The sequence below is a fragment of the Poecilia mexicana genome, unplaced genomic scaffold, assembly GCF_051168715.1.
Source record: "Poecilia mexicana isolate PSO_F unplaced genomic scaffold, ASM5116871v1 scaffold_20, whole genome shotgun sequence".
Taxonomy (NCBI): Eukaryota; Metazoa; Chordata; class Actinopteri; order Cyprinodontiformes; family Poeciliidae; genus Poecilia; species Poecilia mexicana.
In genome coordinates this window covers 7,184,153-7,199,887 of record NW_028263389.1, presented here as the reverse complement: position 1 = coordinate 7,199,887, position 15,735 = coordinate 7,184,153, and the positions used below count along the sequence as shown (strand labels likewise).

Genomic DNA, 15,735 nt, shown 5'->3' with positions numbered 1-15,735 from the left:
GATAGTCCCACTACAAATAATAGCAAAGCAAAAAAAGCACAAACATTAAATTATAGAAATTTAATGCTTGAGAGGCTATTGACTGCAACAAAACAGTGAGCACAATAAAATTAAAAATAACACGGAACTATTGGTGAACACTTTTTTTATTTATTAAAAATAAGAGTAAAAATGTCTAAATCTTTCCAAAACTCTTTGTCATCAATTTATCTAAACTATAGTGTCATTTTAAATGTTGTGTGAAAACCTTGCAAGTGTGCAGGTATAAAGGTAATCCGGTTTGCTGAAGGGTTTTTTTTGTTTTGTTTTGTTTTGTTTTGTTTTTTAAAAAAGTCCATTAAAGTCCAGTAATGAAAGAGCCTGTTGTATCATGTATGTACAGAAAACTGGAAAACAAAAATGTACCCGATGATGTAGCTGTTTGAAGTAACAATAGTTTATCTAAATGCATTAAAACAGTGTCACTCTATTAGCCATTCTCATAAAATGAACTTTAATGTTTACAAACAGTATGATGGAAATGTAAAGGTCATAAAAAATTAATCATCAAGACTCTTTAAGATACATTGTTACTTTACTGCATTTCGGCAGGGAAGTAATGCGACAGTATGAGTTTTTAAAAGCAACGCTGTGCTCAACTGAAGAGCAACACTGACATCTACTGTCATAAAGAAAATACACACACATTAAAATCACTTGACAGCATTGGCTCTTAAAGTTTTAACAAACAATTACACTGTCTTTAAAATGAATACAGTAATATTTTTATACTGGTTGATTTGGAAAACTTTGTCACTTAAGGAAAATTGCAATTTCAATATTGTATTTCATTTCTACTTGAATTGTCATTACTGACATTGACATTTGTTGATTTAAAAATGTGTGTAAAAAAATCAAAAAAGTGACTTGAGAGTGTAAATACCTTTTACAATACTGTATTTTGTATTGCGGGTGGAAAAAAAAACTTTGTAGAAAAATAAATAAAGTGAGAAGATGTTAAAACCAGTAATAATTCTAATAAGATTCACACATATTTTAATTCATTTTAATATTATTATTCATTAATGTTGCTATGTATAGTTTTTTATTATTGTTATATTTATCACTTATATATAATATTTATACTGACATTTTATTAATTTGGATAGTGCCATTTTTGACCCATCATATTGTGGGTGTTTATAGCCCTAGATGGAAAAGGGACCAAATATGGACGGAAACTTAATGCAAAGGTGTAAAAATCCACCATTTATTTGTTTCATTTTGCCTTTACATTACCAGACATGTATAACCATTGAACAAATCACCACATAGCTTATAGTTAAAGACATATCCTTTAATACAAGACTGAACTCAAACATGTAAAGATAAAGTAGTGAGCTACTTAGTAGTCAAAGGACTGACTTTTTAGAAGTGAAGTTCATTTAGTCTGATTGTTTCTCTCATCTTCGGACCAACACTGACATCTAGCGTCAGACATGCAGAACTGATACACGCGTTACTTGCACAAATTTACACATAAAATAATCAGTCAATTAAAATTTAACTGAGTTGAAGACTTAACATATTTTTTTATAAGAATTGGTCAAATTCAGACATATGTAAAACAATTAACCACGAATGGGGAAGCGAGTGGACCCGGATGCAGCAACTTGGTTCGGTCCCTCACCCGGAAGTAGTAGAAGTGTTTACAGTTTGAGTCAGCTGACTTCCTTTCACCTGACTGACAGACTCTAATAGCTTGTAATATGTTCCTGCAGCTATTTATGATACACAAAGGGGTTCCGTTAGTTACTTGTAGCCTGTACTGAGTTGATATCTTCTTCATTCTGACTGAAATCCTTAAATCAGCACAATATCCACTTTAGAGGCTGCTGCATTAGCAGTTTGTTTAGCTAGCAGCTGCTCTAAAGAGTCAAATATCACCAGAGTTTAATTTCCAAAGCAACATTCGGGAGACTTTCTAATGATGGAGAAGATTGCTAAAGGTGAGTTATAGTCCTCCAATTCATGTTTATGTCATTTCCTTTTCTAGACCACACCACACTTTATTAGTTGGGCTAATAAAGCAGATAGGTTTGCTAATGCCTAACTCCTTTCTTCTGTGATGTTTTCAGGATCCCACACATAGAAATATGTGTAATTTTGCTGTTTTTTTTATGTGTAAACTGTATTTACTTGTTGATTCTGCAGATGTTGGTGACATCCAGTCCAGACTGTTGGACCACAGGCCTGTTATCAGTGCAGAAGTTCGCTACTTTGTCAGAGAGTTTGAGGTGGTTTAACCATAACATTGATGCAGCCTATCAAATGCTTTTTAGTGGTCACAAATGTTAACACTGCTGTGCTTTTCAAACCAATCAATTGTCTCATACACTGCTGTCTATACATTAAATTAAACAAATGCAGATTGGTTTGTATTTTTCTCCGCGGCTCTTCAGGAGAAGCGAGGCCTGAGGGAGATTCGGCTTTTGGAGAACCTGAATAAAACGGTGCAGGAGACAAACGAGCAAATGCTGCCCGCTAATTTACAGGAAATGAGCCAGAAACTGTCTGACATCAGTAAGCGCTGTAAGTAACTTCCGCATGACCATTTATAACTTGTTCCAATCACAGTAGATCTTTTGCTATTAAATGATTGTGAGCTGTTTTCATTCTCTCTTTTTTTCCCCCTCAGTGGAGGCTGCTAATCATATGGCAGAGAGAGTCCAGCAGAGGGAGCTAGAGGCCCAACAGGTAAAGACGAAAGATAACCACAACTTTGCATTGGATTGAGACGCTCTGACCTTACTGTTCAGTTCTGTTTTAAAGTCAAGAGGTGATTTTCTTGAAGTATTTACCAAAGTTTTATCATCGTGGCCTTCCAGAGCACCCAGCTGCAGGCGAACATGGAGAAATTGAAAGAGGACTGGGCGGAGTTTCTGAAGGAGCAGCAGAGACTAAAGGAAGAGGTGGATGAGGAGCACGCTAAGGCTGTTGGAGAAATCAGCACTCGCTTTAGTGAAAAGAAGAAGGACTTGGTGCAATTTTCTCTCTGATTGCTTTGCTATTGTATCAACACTTGGTTAAATATATGGCAAACTGTTCAGCAAACCTCTTGCACTTAGAGTTGGCAGAAAAGCATTAGCGAGTGTTAATGAACAGATCATGTTTGAACTTGGATATATGTGACATTTCTGCAATGTGTGAAATACGTCACTCTCTGCAACACTTCTGATAAGTTGAGCTCAGGTTGACAGGAAGCCTAAATTTAGACCCTAGTGAGTACATTCTAAATAATGTTACATGATTACGGTTAAAATTCTATGTGGAGCTAAACAATTTGTAGATATTTTCCTTCCAATTCTGAATTTAGTTGGACTTGCTACGTGAGACAAATGTCCTCAATATAATGCTTTTTTATTTAATTGTAAAATGTATTCTGTATGTCAAAAATGAATTTTGTGTTGCTGTGTTTAGTGTTAAGATGCATTTATAATTTCACCATTTGCAGCATAGTGCATTTGACTTGATATGATACATTTTCAATATAATAAAAATACACTGAATTAGAAAAGTATTTGTTTTACTAAAAGTCAAACGCTATAGCAAAATAAGACATGGGAACAAAATCAAAATATGAAAATATAAAGAAAGTATCCAATCATCCTGCAGCAGACTGTAAAAAGTCTCTTAACTCTTAAAAAAAAAAACATAATACAGCACATAACAACCAGTTTAGGTAGTTCAGAAAAACTGAAGATTATTGTTTTAAAATTAACTCAAAGAGCTCAACTTTAAGAGACATTCTGTGGTAAAAAGTTATCCCTGTATTAACATGTTATTTTGTTTGATTAAACAGGCTATATAGATTTTATGCTAAAGAATAGAACATAAGCACTTTCACTACCTGGTGCGAAATGCAAAGAACTTAGCAGGCTATGCAAAGACTTTTCAGAGAGCAAGAAGCCTAAAAGAGGATCATTTTATGAGGGGAAAAAAAAACAAGTGAAATGGAGCACAAAGATGATTGTCTTTTAAATTGAGACATTTTATATATATATAAAAAATAGACATATTGTTTTGCTCCAAATGTATAAGCTAGTTTTTCTTCACTTGAGCGTAGAGATCCTCTGAACGATCTGCAGACACTTTGACTGGAGCGTACACCGTCTCCTGCTGTCCTCTGTCCTCCACTGAGACGGCGGAGGCTGCAGGTCTCCTCGGGAGGAAGTTCACTTCACCATAGCGAATTTCTTCGTCTGGCTTCTTGTCTGGAGTTTGAACCTCCATCTCTGTATGAGTCTGAGGGGAAAATGACATTTATGTTTCACACAGATGGAAACACTAACATAACAGATGCAACTCACTACAGTGCTGCACATAAAAGTTGAACATTTACTCACCAGAGTCTGTTGTGCAGATGGATGTTTGAGCTTAAACCACCTGGAAGACATTAGACATCTGTGAGCATCTTTATGATACATCTCAGGAGAAATGAAAAGACGCAAACTGATTTGAGGCAAATATTAGAGGATTAATGAATATATAAAATCACCAAAACAAAGAAAGGTCTGGGCAACTATTTTTTTCTTTTACAAAGATCAAGTTTCAGTTGTACAGAAAAAAGGGAAAAAATTAACAAACAAAAATGTGCACCTCTCTACAATGCCTCATAAAGAAATCAACAAAGAATATTTTTCTCTGTACCATCCACCTTGCTTGTATTAATTTATTTGCTATAAAGGAAGAGTCACCTGATGCAGAAACAAGCTTGAATTTTGTAAAGACTTCAGGGTTGATTGCATTATTTCAGTGTCTTCTATTCTCTCAAAAATGTGGGATTTTTACATCATTAAATATGACAAGTTCTAATTAGCATTTAATGCATATCCCTGCTATTTAACACAAACTCTATATTTAGTGATAATACACAATGATAAAATCCTCAAATTTTATCAAGCATATATTCTGCATGAAACAGATGATGACTAAATGCTAACAATGATAAAACTTAAACATGTTCATCATCTAAAACACATCAATTGATGACACTCACCAAACACAGATCACCAGGCAGATCAGCAAAATGACACCAATTGATGCAAGTAGTGCAGTCCAAAACGAAACGTTCCCTGCTGCAATAAAAGAAAAACTACGTGAGTCCAAGGAAAGAAATTGGGATTATAAAAGAGGAAGTACAAATTATATGGAGATTTGTTGCATAGAATTCTAGAGAAATGTAATAAATGTTTCCCGTTGAGTATCTTTTAATACCAGTTGTGAATTACCTTCATTGATAACTAGGATCACAGGTGATCTGTTTTGGCCCATATGATTTGTAGCCACACAGTAAAACTCTCCTCCCTCAGTAGCGTTGATTATGTAAACCTGCTCCACAGACACATTAGTGGCTCCATGTTCGCTGATCCAGAACCAGGTGAATCTGGGTGGAGGTTTGGCTCTGCTGGAGCAGCTCAGCTCCACCCAGCTACCTGCTGACACCAAACCTGATGGACTGATGGATGCTGAGGTGTTTCTAGGAGCATCTGAGGAAAATGAGACACATGAACTTTATTGATCACAAACAGCTGAACCATGACCTGCTGACAGGATCACTTACATGAAACACTGAGAGTCACTTCTGTCTCTGCTGTCTTGGTTCCTCCAATCACAGGATATCTGGCAGAACATGTGATGTTGTATCCATCATGTGTGTCTGACAGAGTGATGTTCTCCTGGATTTTAGTTGTAAAGGTTCCATCTGTGTTTTTCTCTGTTTGTCTGAGAGAGTCTGGTTGGAGAGTCCAGGTGAGTTCAGGAGGTGAATGTGGACAGGGAGTGAAAGCTGAGCAGGTTACAGTGACAGACTGATGCTCCTTCAAATCGCTCAGATCAGGTTCAATTCTGGGTTTTTCAGGAGAATCTATTATTTCACATTAAACACAAATAAATTAGCATAACACAATAAATATGATGTAGAATACTTTCCCAATTAAAACTGCAAAACAAATATTTTTGAAGGAAGTAATGATCATGTGACCAAAGATTTATTTTCCTAAGCAGAGAAATATCATGTCATTTTGTACTTTCTTGTGTCCCATCATTATGTGTTACTGTGTTGCTAACAACTCACTAAGTAAGGACATTCATTAATTTATTTATTTTTAGATAACTGCCCAGGAAACATCCTATAACTGTACAACTCTGGATTTCACATAAACAGTCAAAAAAATGGTAAATAGTCTGAAATGATTTCCTAATTTTCTCTGACACTTTAAACCGTTTACAGCCTCCATGTAATTGATTTATTTTCTATGTTTCCTAAAACTCAGGACAAAGTAAATAACTGACTGGTGATCAATTTCTACATATGTCTTAAGACAAAACATTTCACACAAGTTTTTAACATGTCAATGATTAGAGTTAGAGGAATTATAATTTAACATGGGACCCAGGTATCTGTAGAGGGGTATGAATACATGTTTAAGCTCCAGTTTAAGAGATCAGGAATATGTGGAAAAAGCTGTGACTCAGTAGTTTAGATAAATACAACCAACTGGGACAAACTGGACACGACTAAAGCAGATAAATGACCAGCTAATCTTCCTGTGCAATAGAAATCACAAAGACATGATTCCTCTATATTGTTCTGAACAGCATTTAAACAATGTGTCTTGATAATAAAGAGCATCAACTGAGTACATATTTAGGACTCCAATAATACAATGAGTCAGAAATGTATCTATTTAGGGCAAGTAAATAACTATGTACTAACTCACTATGTTTATATTGTCTGACATTATTCTAAAGTATAAATTAGATCTGAAGATTAGATCATTGTCCTTTGCCAGCCTGCAGTGACCCTTGCTTGACCTGTAAATACCTGCCTAAAATTTTGTTTTAGTAAAAATAAAATTGGCTGAAGCCATTAGAAAAAAAAGCCAGAAAGTTTCGATTCTGCTTTTAGTCAAGGCATCTTGTCCAATATGATTAAGCATTTATTCATGCATTAATATTTACTGCAGAGTCGATGAAAAAAGGATGTGTGAAACCTGACTGTAAATTTGATCTGAAATGATCAGAAACACCAAAATAAATATTGGGTTTCATATAAAGTATGAAAAACCCAAAATGCTTCAAGGTCATACTTCAGAAGATTTTGTCTTTATGAACAAAAACTGAACATGTGTCTTCAGAATTTAATTATATTGGACCATAAAGTTTACTGTATTATATAATATAAAATAAACATAAAATATAAACATAAACAGGTAAAATGAAGGTTAATTAAATCAAAGTCTGGACCAATTTCTTTCTATAACTTTGTGAAGGTGTGCAGAGTAAAAGTCTTACCTTGAACTTTTATCTGAAGAGAAGTATAACAAGCTGTTGCCTTGTATTCACCTCTCTCGATTCTGAGGAAGTATTTGGTTTTTTGTTTTGTCTTGATACCAGAAAACACAGTGGTGCAGTTTTTCTGTTTTATGTTTCCAGTAATATTTATTTTATGGTTATTAACTCCCTGACTGATGTTAAAAATATTCTTAGTACTTGGAATCCATTTGGCAGAGGCTTTTCCTCCATTGTTAAAATCGTTTTCTCCATATTGAAATGTGAAGCTACATGGGACATGCAAACACGATCCACTCAGTGATTCAATGGGATTTGGTGTTTTAATGACAAGGTCAGCTGTACGACCACCACAACCTTCAGCATTAACACCTGTAAAAACAGACTATAGATGAACATAATGTGGAGCAAAATCTGTCAGCAGAGAAACTTCATGATCAACAAACTGCAGTTCAGCTGCATCATGTTACTTATAGAGCATTTCAGCAAAGTCAGAATCAAATATTTTAGACTAAAAATTAAACAAGTGATGCCCCTAAAAACAAGGAAATGAAAAAAGAGCTCACCAGGAAGAAAGAAGACACTCAGTAACATGATGACTGTCGACATGTTCTCAGAAACACTCTGATAGTCGTCCTTCATCTCTCAGACCTAAAACAAAATGGAAACAAGTCAGTCAAAAAAACAAACAAACTGTTATTTAGATTATATACATGTGTGGAAAAGAAAGTGTAATTTTAAATAAAGAAGGCAAACTTTATTATAACAGAACATCAGAGAATTTGGACTTTAAACATTATTTAACTCATTAACTCAAAACCTTTTCAAGTGGAACATTTTTAAGCACAGAGTATTAAAACATTTCCAAAGTTATAACATTTAAGAAAAATAAATCTCAGTAACATTTTCTTACCAATTTACCAGTAAATTTAAATCTTCAGTTAAATCTTGAATTTCACTCAATCAGCAGCAGATCATAAAACCATCCACTCTGTTAAAAAGCTGCAGTTATATAAAACCAAGTAGCTGCATTTGTCCTTCCTCCTTTTTTGAAAGAGGATGTCAGAACATCTTCTGCTCTTCAAAGTGTGACTCGTTTAACGTCAAGACGTTCACAGTTCTTCCTTAAACTGTCTGCTCAAAGGGAGCTAGAGTGTTCATGCAAGTTGCAGAGCTGGTTTCTAAGATTAAATGATTATATTTAGCTTAACTTATCTTTGCATCAAAAAAATAGATGTTTAGGGAAAAGGAGACTCTCAGACTTCATGGCGTTTTGGTGAAATTTTCTCTTGGGTTTTAGATTAGATACACATCCTAAGTTTCTGGTTTATTTCTCTTTTCATCATTTGAGAATCAATGCCAGACTAAAATAAATTCTCTCCCAACCTGAGCTGGAAATAATCCTCCATGCTTTTATTCCACTCTGGTCAGGTTGGTGTAAGGCAGTATTAACATGTCTCAGGAAGACCTGCAAAGGTTGCAAGTAGCTCAGAATGTTGATGATGAGATTGTTGCCCCATTTCTGACAAGCATGGATGCTAAATACTAAAACTCCTTGTTTAGAAATAAACCAACTTCCTCTGTTTACTTCAAATGCTCCTCTTTTTCTCAGTTTATTTTACTGAACAGCCTCAGCTCACATGAAAACAATATATATGTTATGCTATTTGTGAGTAATCAGAAATAGAAATATATAGTTTTGCATAGAGGGAAACAAGACTTCAGTCTATCACCTATGAACAGATGAACTTCTGTTTTCTGCACTTGACCTGGACTTCCTGTCGTGGTTCAGAGCCTCAATAGAATTAAAAGAAGACATAAAATTATAAAGTGTAGATAAATGTGAAATACAATCACTGAAATCAAAGTGACATTAAGACTGAACTGCTGCAGGCTGCTGGTATCTTTATAGATTAGAACAAGATTTGCACTGCTCTTAGACCATCACACATACAGGTTAACAGGCCACACTTACAAGACATTTGCTGTGAGCATGTGTGTGTGTGTGTGTGTGTGTGCGTGGGGGTGTGTGTGTGTGCGTGTGTGTGTGCGTGTGTCTGTGTGTGTGTGTGTGGTTGCATATTATGTGTGTCTCTTTGCTGGTCCTGTCACAGACTGGTGGATTGTACAGGATGTACCTACTGTATTTAGATGGCTGGTTCAACGTTGTGGTCAGGATTGTTTTCAGTGTTATTCTCTGAACACACACAAACTAGGATCATTTAACTGCTAATCTCTTTGTTTTGTAATAAAATAATTCACTTCATTGTGTCGCGTCAGAAATATGTTTTATTTCGGCGCAATATGACTTCAGAAGTGGAAATAAATGAATAAATAAATAAATAAATAAATAAATAAATAAATAAATAAATAAATAAATAAATAAATAAATAAATGTATTTGTGCAAACAGCAGATCATTTTTAACTTTAACAGAAAAGATCTTCATCATTGATACCTGTATCATCATGGCATCATCATTAGTTTGGTCTTGGTCTATTTCTATGCATCCATCTTTTTATGCATTAATAATTACCGTGATAGAAATGCAAGAGAGTTGATGTCTAGCAAAGTTTTTGTCCTTGTTCTGATGCTCAGATCGTGAGAAAGAGGAAGCAGCTTTTGTCTCATCTTTTTGTGACATCAAGGATGACGTTTAGGATACGACTCATTGTTATCCACTTATAATCTTGCACAGCGTACTATTATTATTGTTATAGTTGTTGCCGTTGTTGCTAATTATGTTTATGTTTTTAACACTTGGAACTTTTGTGTGAACCGATATAACTTGATGCTGCTGTTGCGCCTTAATTTCTCCACTGTGGGCCAATAAAGGATCTATTACTATTTGTGAGGATTTGAGTTTTCTGTGTGTTTATTTCGAGGTTTTTGTTCTTGTGAGTCTCTGTGATGTCCTGCCTACCCCTTGATCATTCCCAGCTGTGTCTAGTTTCCCCGATTACCTCCTTGTGTATCTAAACCCACCCGTCTTCTTTGTCTGTTGTCGGGTCCTCGTCCTGTATGCCGTATTTGTCCGTTTCCCTGTGCTGCCACTATTGGACTGTATTATTTAGGATTCTTCATTAAATCATCTTTTCATTTTCTACACCCTGGGTCAGTCTGCGTTCATCCTCACCTCATCATCCATAATCAAGACACTATTATGTTCTACTGTCTGCTTAACAGCAGATTTAATGTTTAGACATCTTGGATAGAAAAAATTATTTAGTACAAATGATTTTTGTCGGCTGTGGTGGGAAAATCATCGTACAAAAAAATAACAGTCAGCGTTACTAGACAGAAGGAAAATAACGGTTAACATAGTTTAGAGACGAGAAAACCGCGAGCGATTGCAACCGAGTCCTGAAACACAAAATAACCAAAGTCTTCTTTTTACTTCAACTTCTCAGATTCCTCTCAGTATTTGCACAACTGTCTTTTATTTTAGATTATACTACTTTTCTATTACACACTCAGTCTGCTTAAGAGGTCAAAGTCATTAAAATACACTACTTTATACTTTTCAAGATATAAACTTTATTAGTTGGACATTGTTCTGACTAATAAAGCCAGAACAACATCCAACCTGCAACATTTTTTCATCAAAATTCAAAGTGACTCACGAAGTTCAAGTGATGCTTCACGTTTTGCAGTTTCAATTCTCTTTATTGCATGTTTTCATCTCTGTGGATCCAAAAACACAACAATATTCTCACACGTTTTACAAAGATGTAGGATGAATAATCCCAGACAGCAACTACATTTGGCACAATGTTAAATTTGAATTGATGATCCAAAATGAAGTTTAAATTCTCCTTAAATGGGCCAAAAACTCTTAGACCTTTTCTCTTATGTGAGATAAAGTATTCTGATTATGATCATAACTCTCCCTTTGTTATCAGCATCATCATCTTTAACATGAAATTATTTTTTGGTTGGTTCATGAGAGACTGCTAATCGGATTGCAAGACTAAAAGAATCATTCAGGTATTTTCCCAGGACTTTACATATTCTCATCTTAGGTTCTGTAAAGTTTCTTATAAATTTTGCTCCAAGGGTTATTGACTTCATTTTATATTTAACTTCACATTTGCATTAAAAAAATGTATGATTGCTAAAACAGTTTCTTTAAAACCTCAGTTGAATGAATAAACCCTGAACAATGAAATGTGAATTCTAAGATCTTTGCCTTTTATTTAGTAAACTTTTTATTTTGTGTCTTCTAATGCAGAAAAAGCTGAATTTACAGCATTGCAGAAATTTTTTTCTGAACAACATTTAATTGCGGATGATTTAGCTAAATAAAACATTACAAATTACGATAAAAAAATAACACCTTCACAGACAAAACAGGATGAAGAAATATAAAAATCTCATGATGCCTGAGATTTTTATATCTCAGGCATCACTCTGTTAGGATCGTCTGTTTCTTCGGTGACCTGCAGAGATCAAACAACAAAGAAATATTATTGCTCTTCATGAAATGTGCTACTTATTTTTAATGGGTTTGGAAAACATATTTCAATAGTTGATTTTCAGGAGACGTGTTTAAAACCTGCTTCAAGGTTGGTATTTTCTAAAAGTACTTTTAATTTGACAAACCAGCCTCATCATAACACATGCTCTAATTCCACTTTACCTACAATATTGTGCAAAAGGCCTGGCTGTCCACACAACAACCACACATTTCAGCAGAAAGTAAAAAGATCCATTTACATGTAAATCTGCCAAGAGTCTGAATATTTGAAGGCTTAACTTCACATTGAGCTTGGTTAGTTTACCTGTATCAGTCTCTTGGAGAATCTGAAACAGCTGAAAATGAATGAGACAAGATTAATATCAGTGAATAATCAATACAACAGGTGAGCAACCTCAAAGTATGAACTCATAAAAACTCTCTCACCACTCAAAGATGATGATTGCACCACAGAGCATTACCAACCCTAGGATCTTTATTTTAGTGTAGATACCAAGTCCAGACCCTTGATGAAAACAAAATTTATCATGAAATATTGCATTAAACTAAGATTAAATGTTGCCAGAGTTTATTTAAAGTACATGAATTACATTTATCCTTGACATACTTTAAGTGTTTTTGAATACATTTCAGTGAACAGGTTAGCTGCAGAGTAATACGTTTCTATATCTTCCAGATTGATCATTTGGAGTCTGTAAACCAAAATACATAACTGTCTCAATGTTTGCTGTTCATCAATGAAGTAAAGCTGCTGAGGGAAAACTTTGTTCTGGAGCAGCTCAGTTTACATCAGCTAACATGAAGAATGAATTGTTATATGGACTCAGTTGAAAGGCTGTGGTCTAACACTTTTAATACCAGATATGAATTACCTTTAATACTAACAAGCATCACAGATGATCTGGTTTGACCCAGATGATTTGTAGCCACACAGTAAAACTCTTCTTCCTCAGTAGGATTTATTTTGTAAACCTGCTCCACAGACACATTAACGTCTCCATGTTTGCTGATCCAGAACCAGGTGAATCTGGGTGGAGGTTTGGCTCTGCTGGAGCACATCAGCTTCACCAAACTACCTGCTGACACCAAACCTGATGGACTGATGAATGCTGAGGTGTTTCTAGGAGCATCTGAGGAAAATCAGACACATGAACTTTATTGATCACAAACAGCTGAACCATGACCTGCTGACAGGATCACTTACATGAAACACTGAGAGTCACTTCTGTCTCTGCTGTCTTGTTTCCTCCAATCACAGGATATCTGGCAGAACATGTGATGTTGTATCCATCATGTGTGTCTGACAGAGTGATGTTCTCCTGGATTTTAGTTGTAAAGGTTCCATCTGTGTTTTCCTCTGTTTGTCTGAGAGAGTCTTGTTGGAGATTCCAGGTGAGTTCAGGAGGTGAGTGTGGACAGGGAGTGAAAGCTGAGCAGGTTACAGTGACAGACTGATGCTCCTTCAGGTCAGAGGGAACATTAATGCTGGGACTCCAAGGAGAATCTGGGAATAACAATACATGAAATGACAAAAAAAAGAGAAAAAAGAACTGATGAGAAGAGTTCGACAGTAAATGGATCCAAATATGATTTGCTGCAAATCTTCTGCATAGATTTATCAGCCCACAAGGAGGCTCCCAAGAGCTCTTGTTCCTATATAAGTTAGAGTTACAAATACATAACAGCACAAAGAAAAGCCTACATAGTCATAGTAGTAGTTTGATTGTATTGAACATAGAGTAATAAAAGTGTTTTTCTCTGTTTGATTGAGAGAGTCTTGTTGGAGATTCCAGGTGAGTTCAGGAGGTGAGTGTGGACAGGGAGTGAAAGCTGAGCAGGTTACAGTGACAGACTGATGCTCCTTCAAATCGCTCAGATCAGGTTCAATTCTGGGTTTTTCAGGAGAATCTATTATTTCACATCAAACACAAATAAATTAGCATAACATAAAAAAATTAGGTGGAATAAGTTCGCAATCAAAACTGCCAAACAACAAATTGTTTGAATGAAGTAATGAGCGTGTGATGAAAGACTTATTTTCTTAAGCAGAGAAATGTCATGTCATCCTGTACTTTCTTGTGCCCCATCCAGATGTGTCGTAATGCTGCTAACAGTTGAGTAAGTAGTATTTAGTATCTCGAGCATTTACAGACTAAACAAATGCCCAGGAGAGCCACCCAATAACAGTACAACTCTGGAACCAGCAGAGCAATCCATTCTTTTATAACTGTTATGTCACTTGGAGTGAAAATGATTGAAACATGTAAAATCTGAACATGCAACTGAATGCATTTGGTAACGTGGTTTAAACATACAAAATGCACAGAAAAAAGAAAAGTATGTTGGTGCCTGTAGACACAACTACTAATAAAAATGCTGGTATCAGTGAGTTGTCAGTAAGATGAAGCTGGATTTAATGTAAAAAACAATATAGTAAGGAGCGAAGTAAAGGTCTTACCTGTGACTGTTACTGAAAGAGGTGTAGTACAAGCCGTTCCCTTGTAGTCACTGTTCTTTATTCTGAGGAAGTATCTGCCTTCTTCACTTTTATTTATATTAGAAAACACAGTGGTGCAGTCTTTTAGACTCAGGTTTCCAGTAATTTGTATTGGGTAGGTATTAACTCCCTGACTGATGTCAAATATATTCTTATCACTTAGAATCCATGCCCCAGAGGTTTCTGCTTCACTTTTAAACCTTGTCTCTTTGTTGTCCAATCTAAAGCTGCACTGAACTTCCAAACACGATCCACTCAGTGCTTGAGTCTGACTTGGTGTAGTGATGAAGATGTTTACCTTACTTAAATCACATGCCCCACAGGCACCTGTAAAAACAGACAAATATCGAACATCAAAGGTCCTGATCTACAAACTCTAGAGTAGCATTAGTATGTTACATAAGGAACCTTCCCACAATTACAGGATTTAATATTTCAGAATATAAATGATTCATGTGACGTCTCCAAGTGGGAAGGGAAGCAAACAAACATCTCACCTGGAAGAAAGAAGACACTCAGTAACATGCTGACTGCCAACATGGTCTCAGGCAGAGCCGCCATCAGACTCTTGCACTCTTTCATCCATTCATTGACAAAACAATAAGTCAATAAACAAAACTGAACAGCAAAAAGCATTTAGAATGTCTCATCAAGTAAATACTTGAATCGAACTTTGCTTGAAAATGTGAGTTTATAGTGCAGACAATGCCAAACTGACTTTAAGCTTAAATGAAGTTTAATTTTCTTACCAAATTATTTGGCTTCCAATATAAAATGTTGTGGTGATTCAGGTAGTTTTTAGTCAGACAACAGGAGATCAAACAAGCTTCTCTGTAGCTGTCATGTAAAATAAGGCTATTGCACTGATCCTTCTTGTGAAAGAGGATGTCTGGGCAACTGCTATTATAATTTTCCATGGTTGATTTCTTTTATCAAGATTATGACACAAACTGTTTTCTCTTCTACCTAGCATCTGCTCAAAGGATGTCTGAAACTTTGCAGAGAATAGCACATCCTGTGAGATGACTAATTGATTTTTACAACATAAGTTGATGACCTATGCACTGTTTTTGTTAAAAAGTATAGACACTGAAGGAATATTTAGTGCAGAATTAAAACTAGAGCAAATTTTGCCTTGTAAGAAATGCACCTGCTGTATAGAATCCTTGTTTGCCACCAGTTGTCGGATGATTTCCATGCATACATTGACTTAAATGTTAGAATTCGTGCAAACTGCAGATGATATCTAACTATGCATGTCATTGTGTGGTCATGTTTAGCTTAGACTTACATCTGTATGCTAAGTTATCAGTGTTCTCCTATTGTTCTGTGAGAAAAAGGGAAGATGTTACTTTCCTGTTTCATCAACATGACACAATCCTGCAAAGGATGACGTTTACAAAAAGTGTCATGACGATGTACTACCAGCA

At 35.5% G+C, this 15,735-nt stretch overlaps 2 protein-coding genes across 3 annotated transcripts; one reads left to right on the top strand and one right to left on the bottom strand.

Annotated features, from left to right (window-relative positions):
• Positions 1-1,671: 1,671 nt before the first annotated feature.
• On the top strand, positions 1,672-3,556 carry bloc1s5 (biogenesis of lysosomal organelles complex 1 subunit 5). Of its 2 annotated transcripts, XM_014973329.2 has the most exons (5): positions 1,672-1,988; positions 2,194-2,276; positions 2,442-2,571; positions 2,678-2,736; positions 2,868-3,556. In XM_014973329.2, exons 1-5 carry the CDS (start codon positions 1,967-1,969, stop codon positions 3,036-3,038), a joined length of 465 nt encoding a protein of 154 aa, XP_014828815.1. In that variant the 5' UTR covers positions 1,672-1,966; the 3' UTR covers positions 3,039-3,556. The 2 variants fall into 2 exon arrangements, with proteins under 2 accessions (XP_014828815.1, XP_087857699.1); XM_088001573.1 differs by lacking the exon at positions 1,672-1,988 and having other exon boundaries at positions 2,121-2,276.
• A 221-nt stretch (positions 3,557-3,777) lies between these two features.
• On the bottom strand, positions 3,778-14,887 carry LOC106907554 (sialic acid-binding Ig-like lectin 10). Its single transcript, XM_088001574.1, has 9 exons — positions 14,803-14,887; positions 14,267-14,632; positions 13,013-13,312; positions 12,681-12,938; positions 5,603-5,905; positions 5,247-5,528; positions 5,039-5,090; positions 4,386-4,425; positions 3,778-4,284 (listed from the first exon to the last, which is right to left on the bottom strand). The coding sequence occupies exons 1-9, from the start codon at positions 14,885-14,887 to the stop codon at positions 4,081-4,083; spliced, it is 1,890 nt and encodes a 629-aa protein (XP_087857700.1). The 3' UTR covers positions 3,778-4,080.
• Positions 14,888-15,735: the final 848 nt, after the last annotated feature.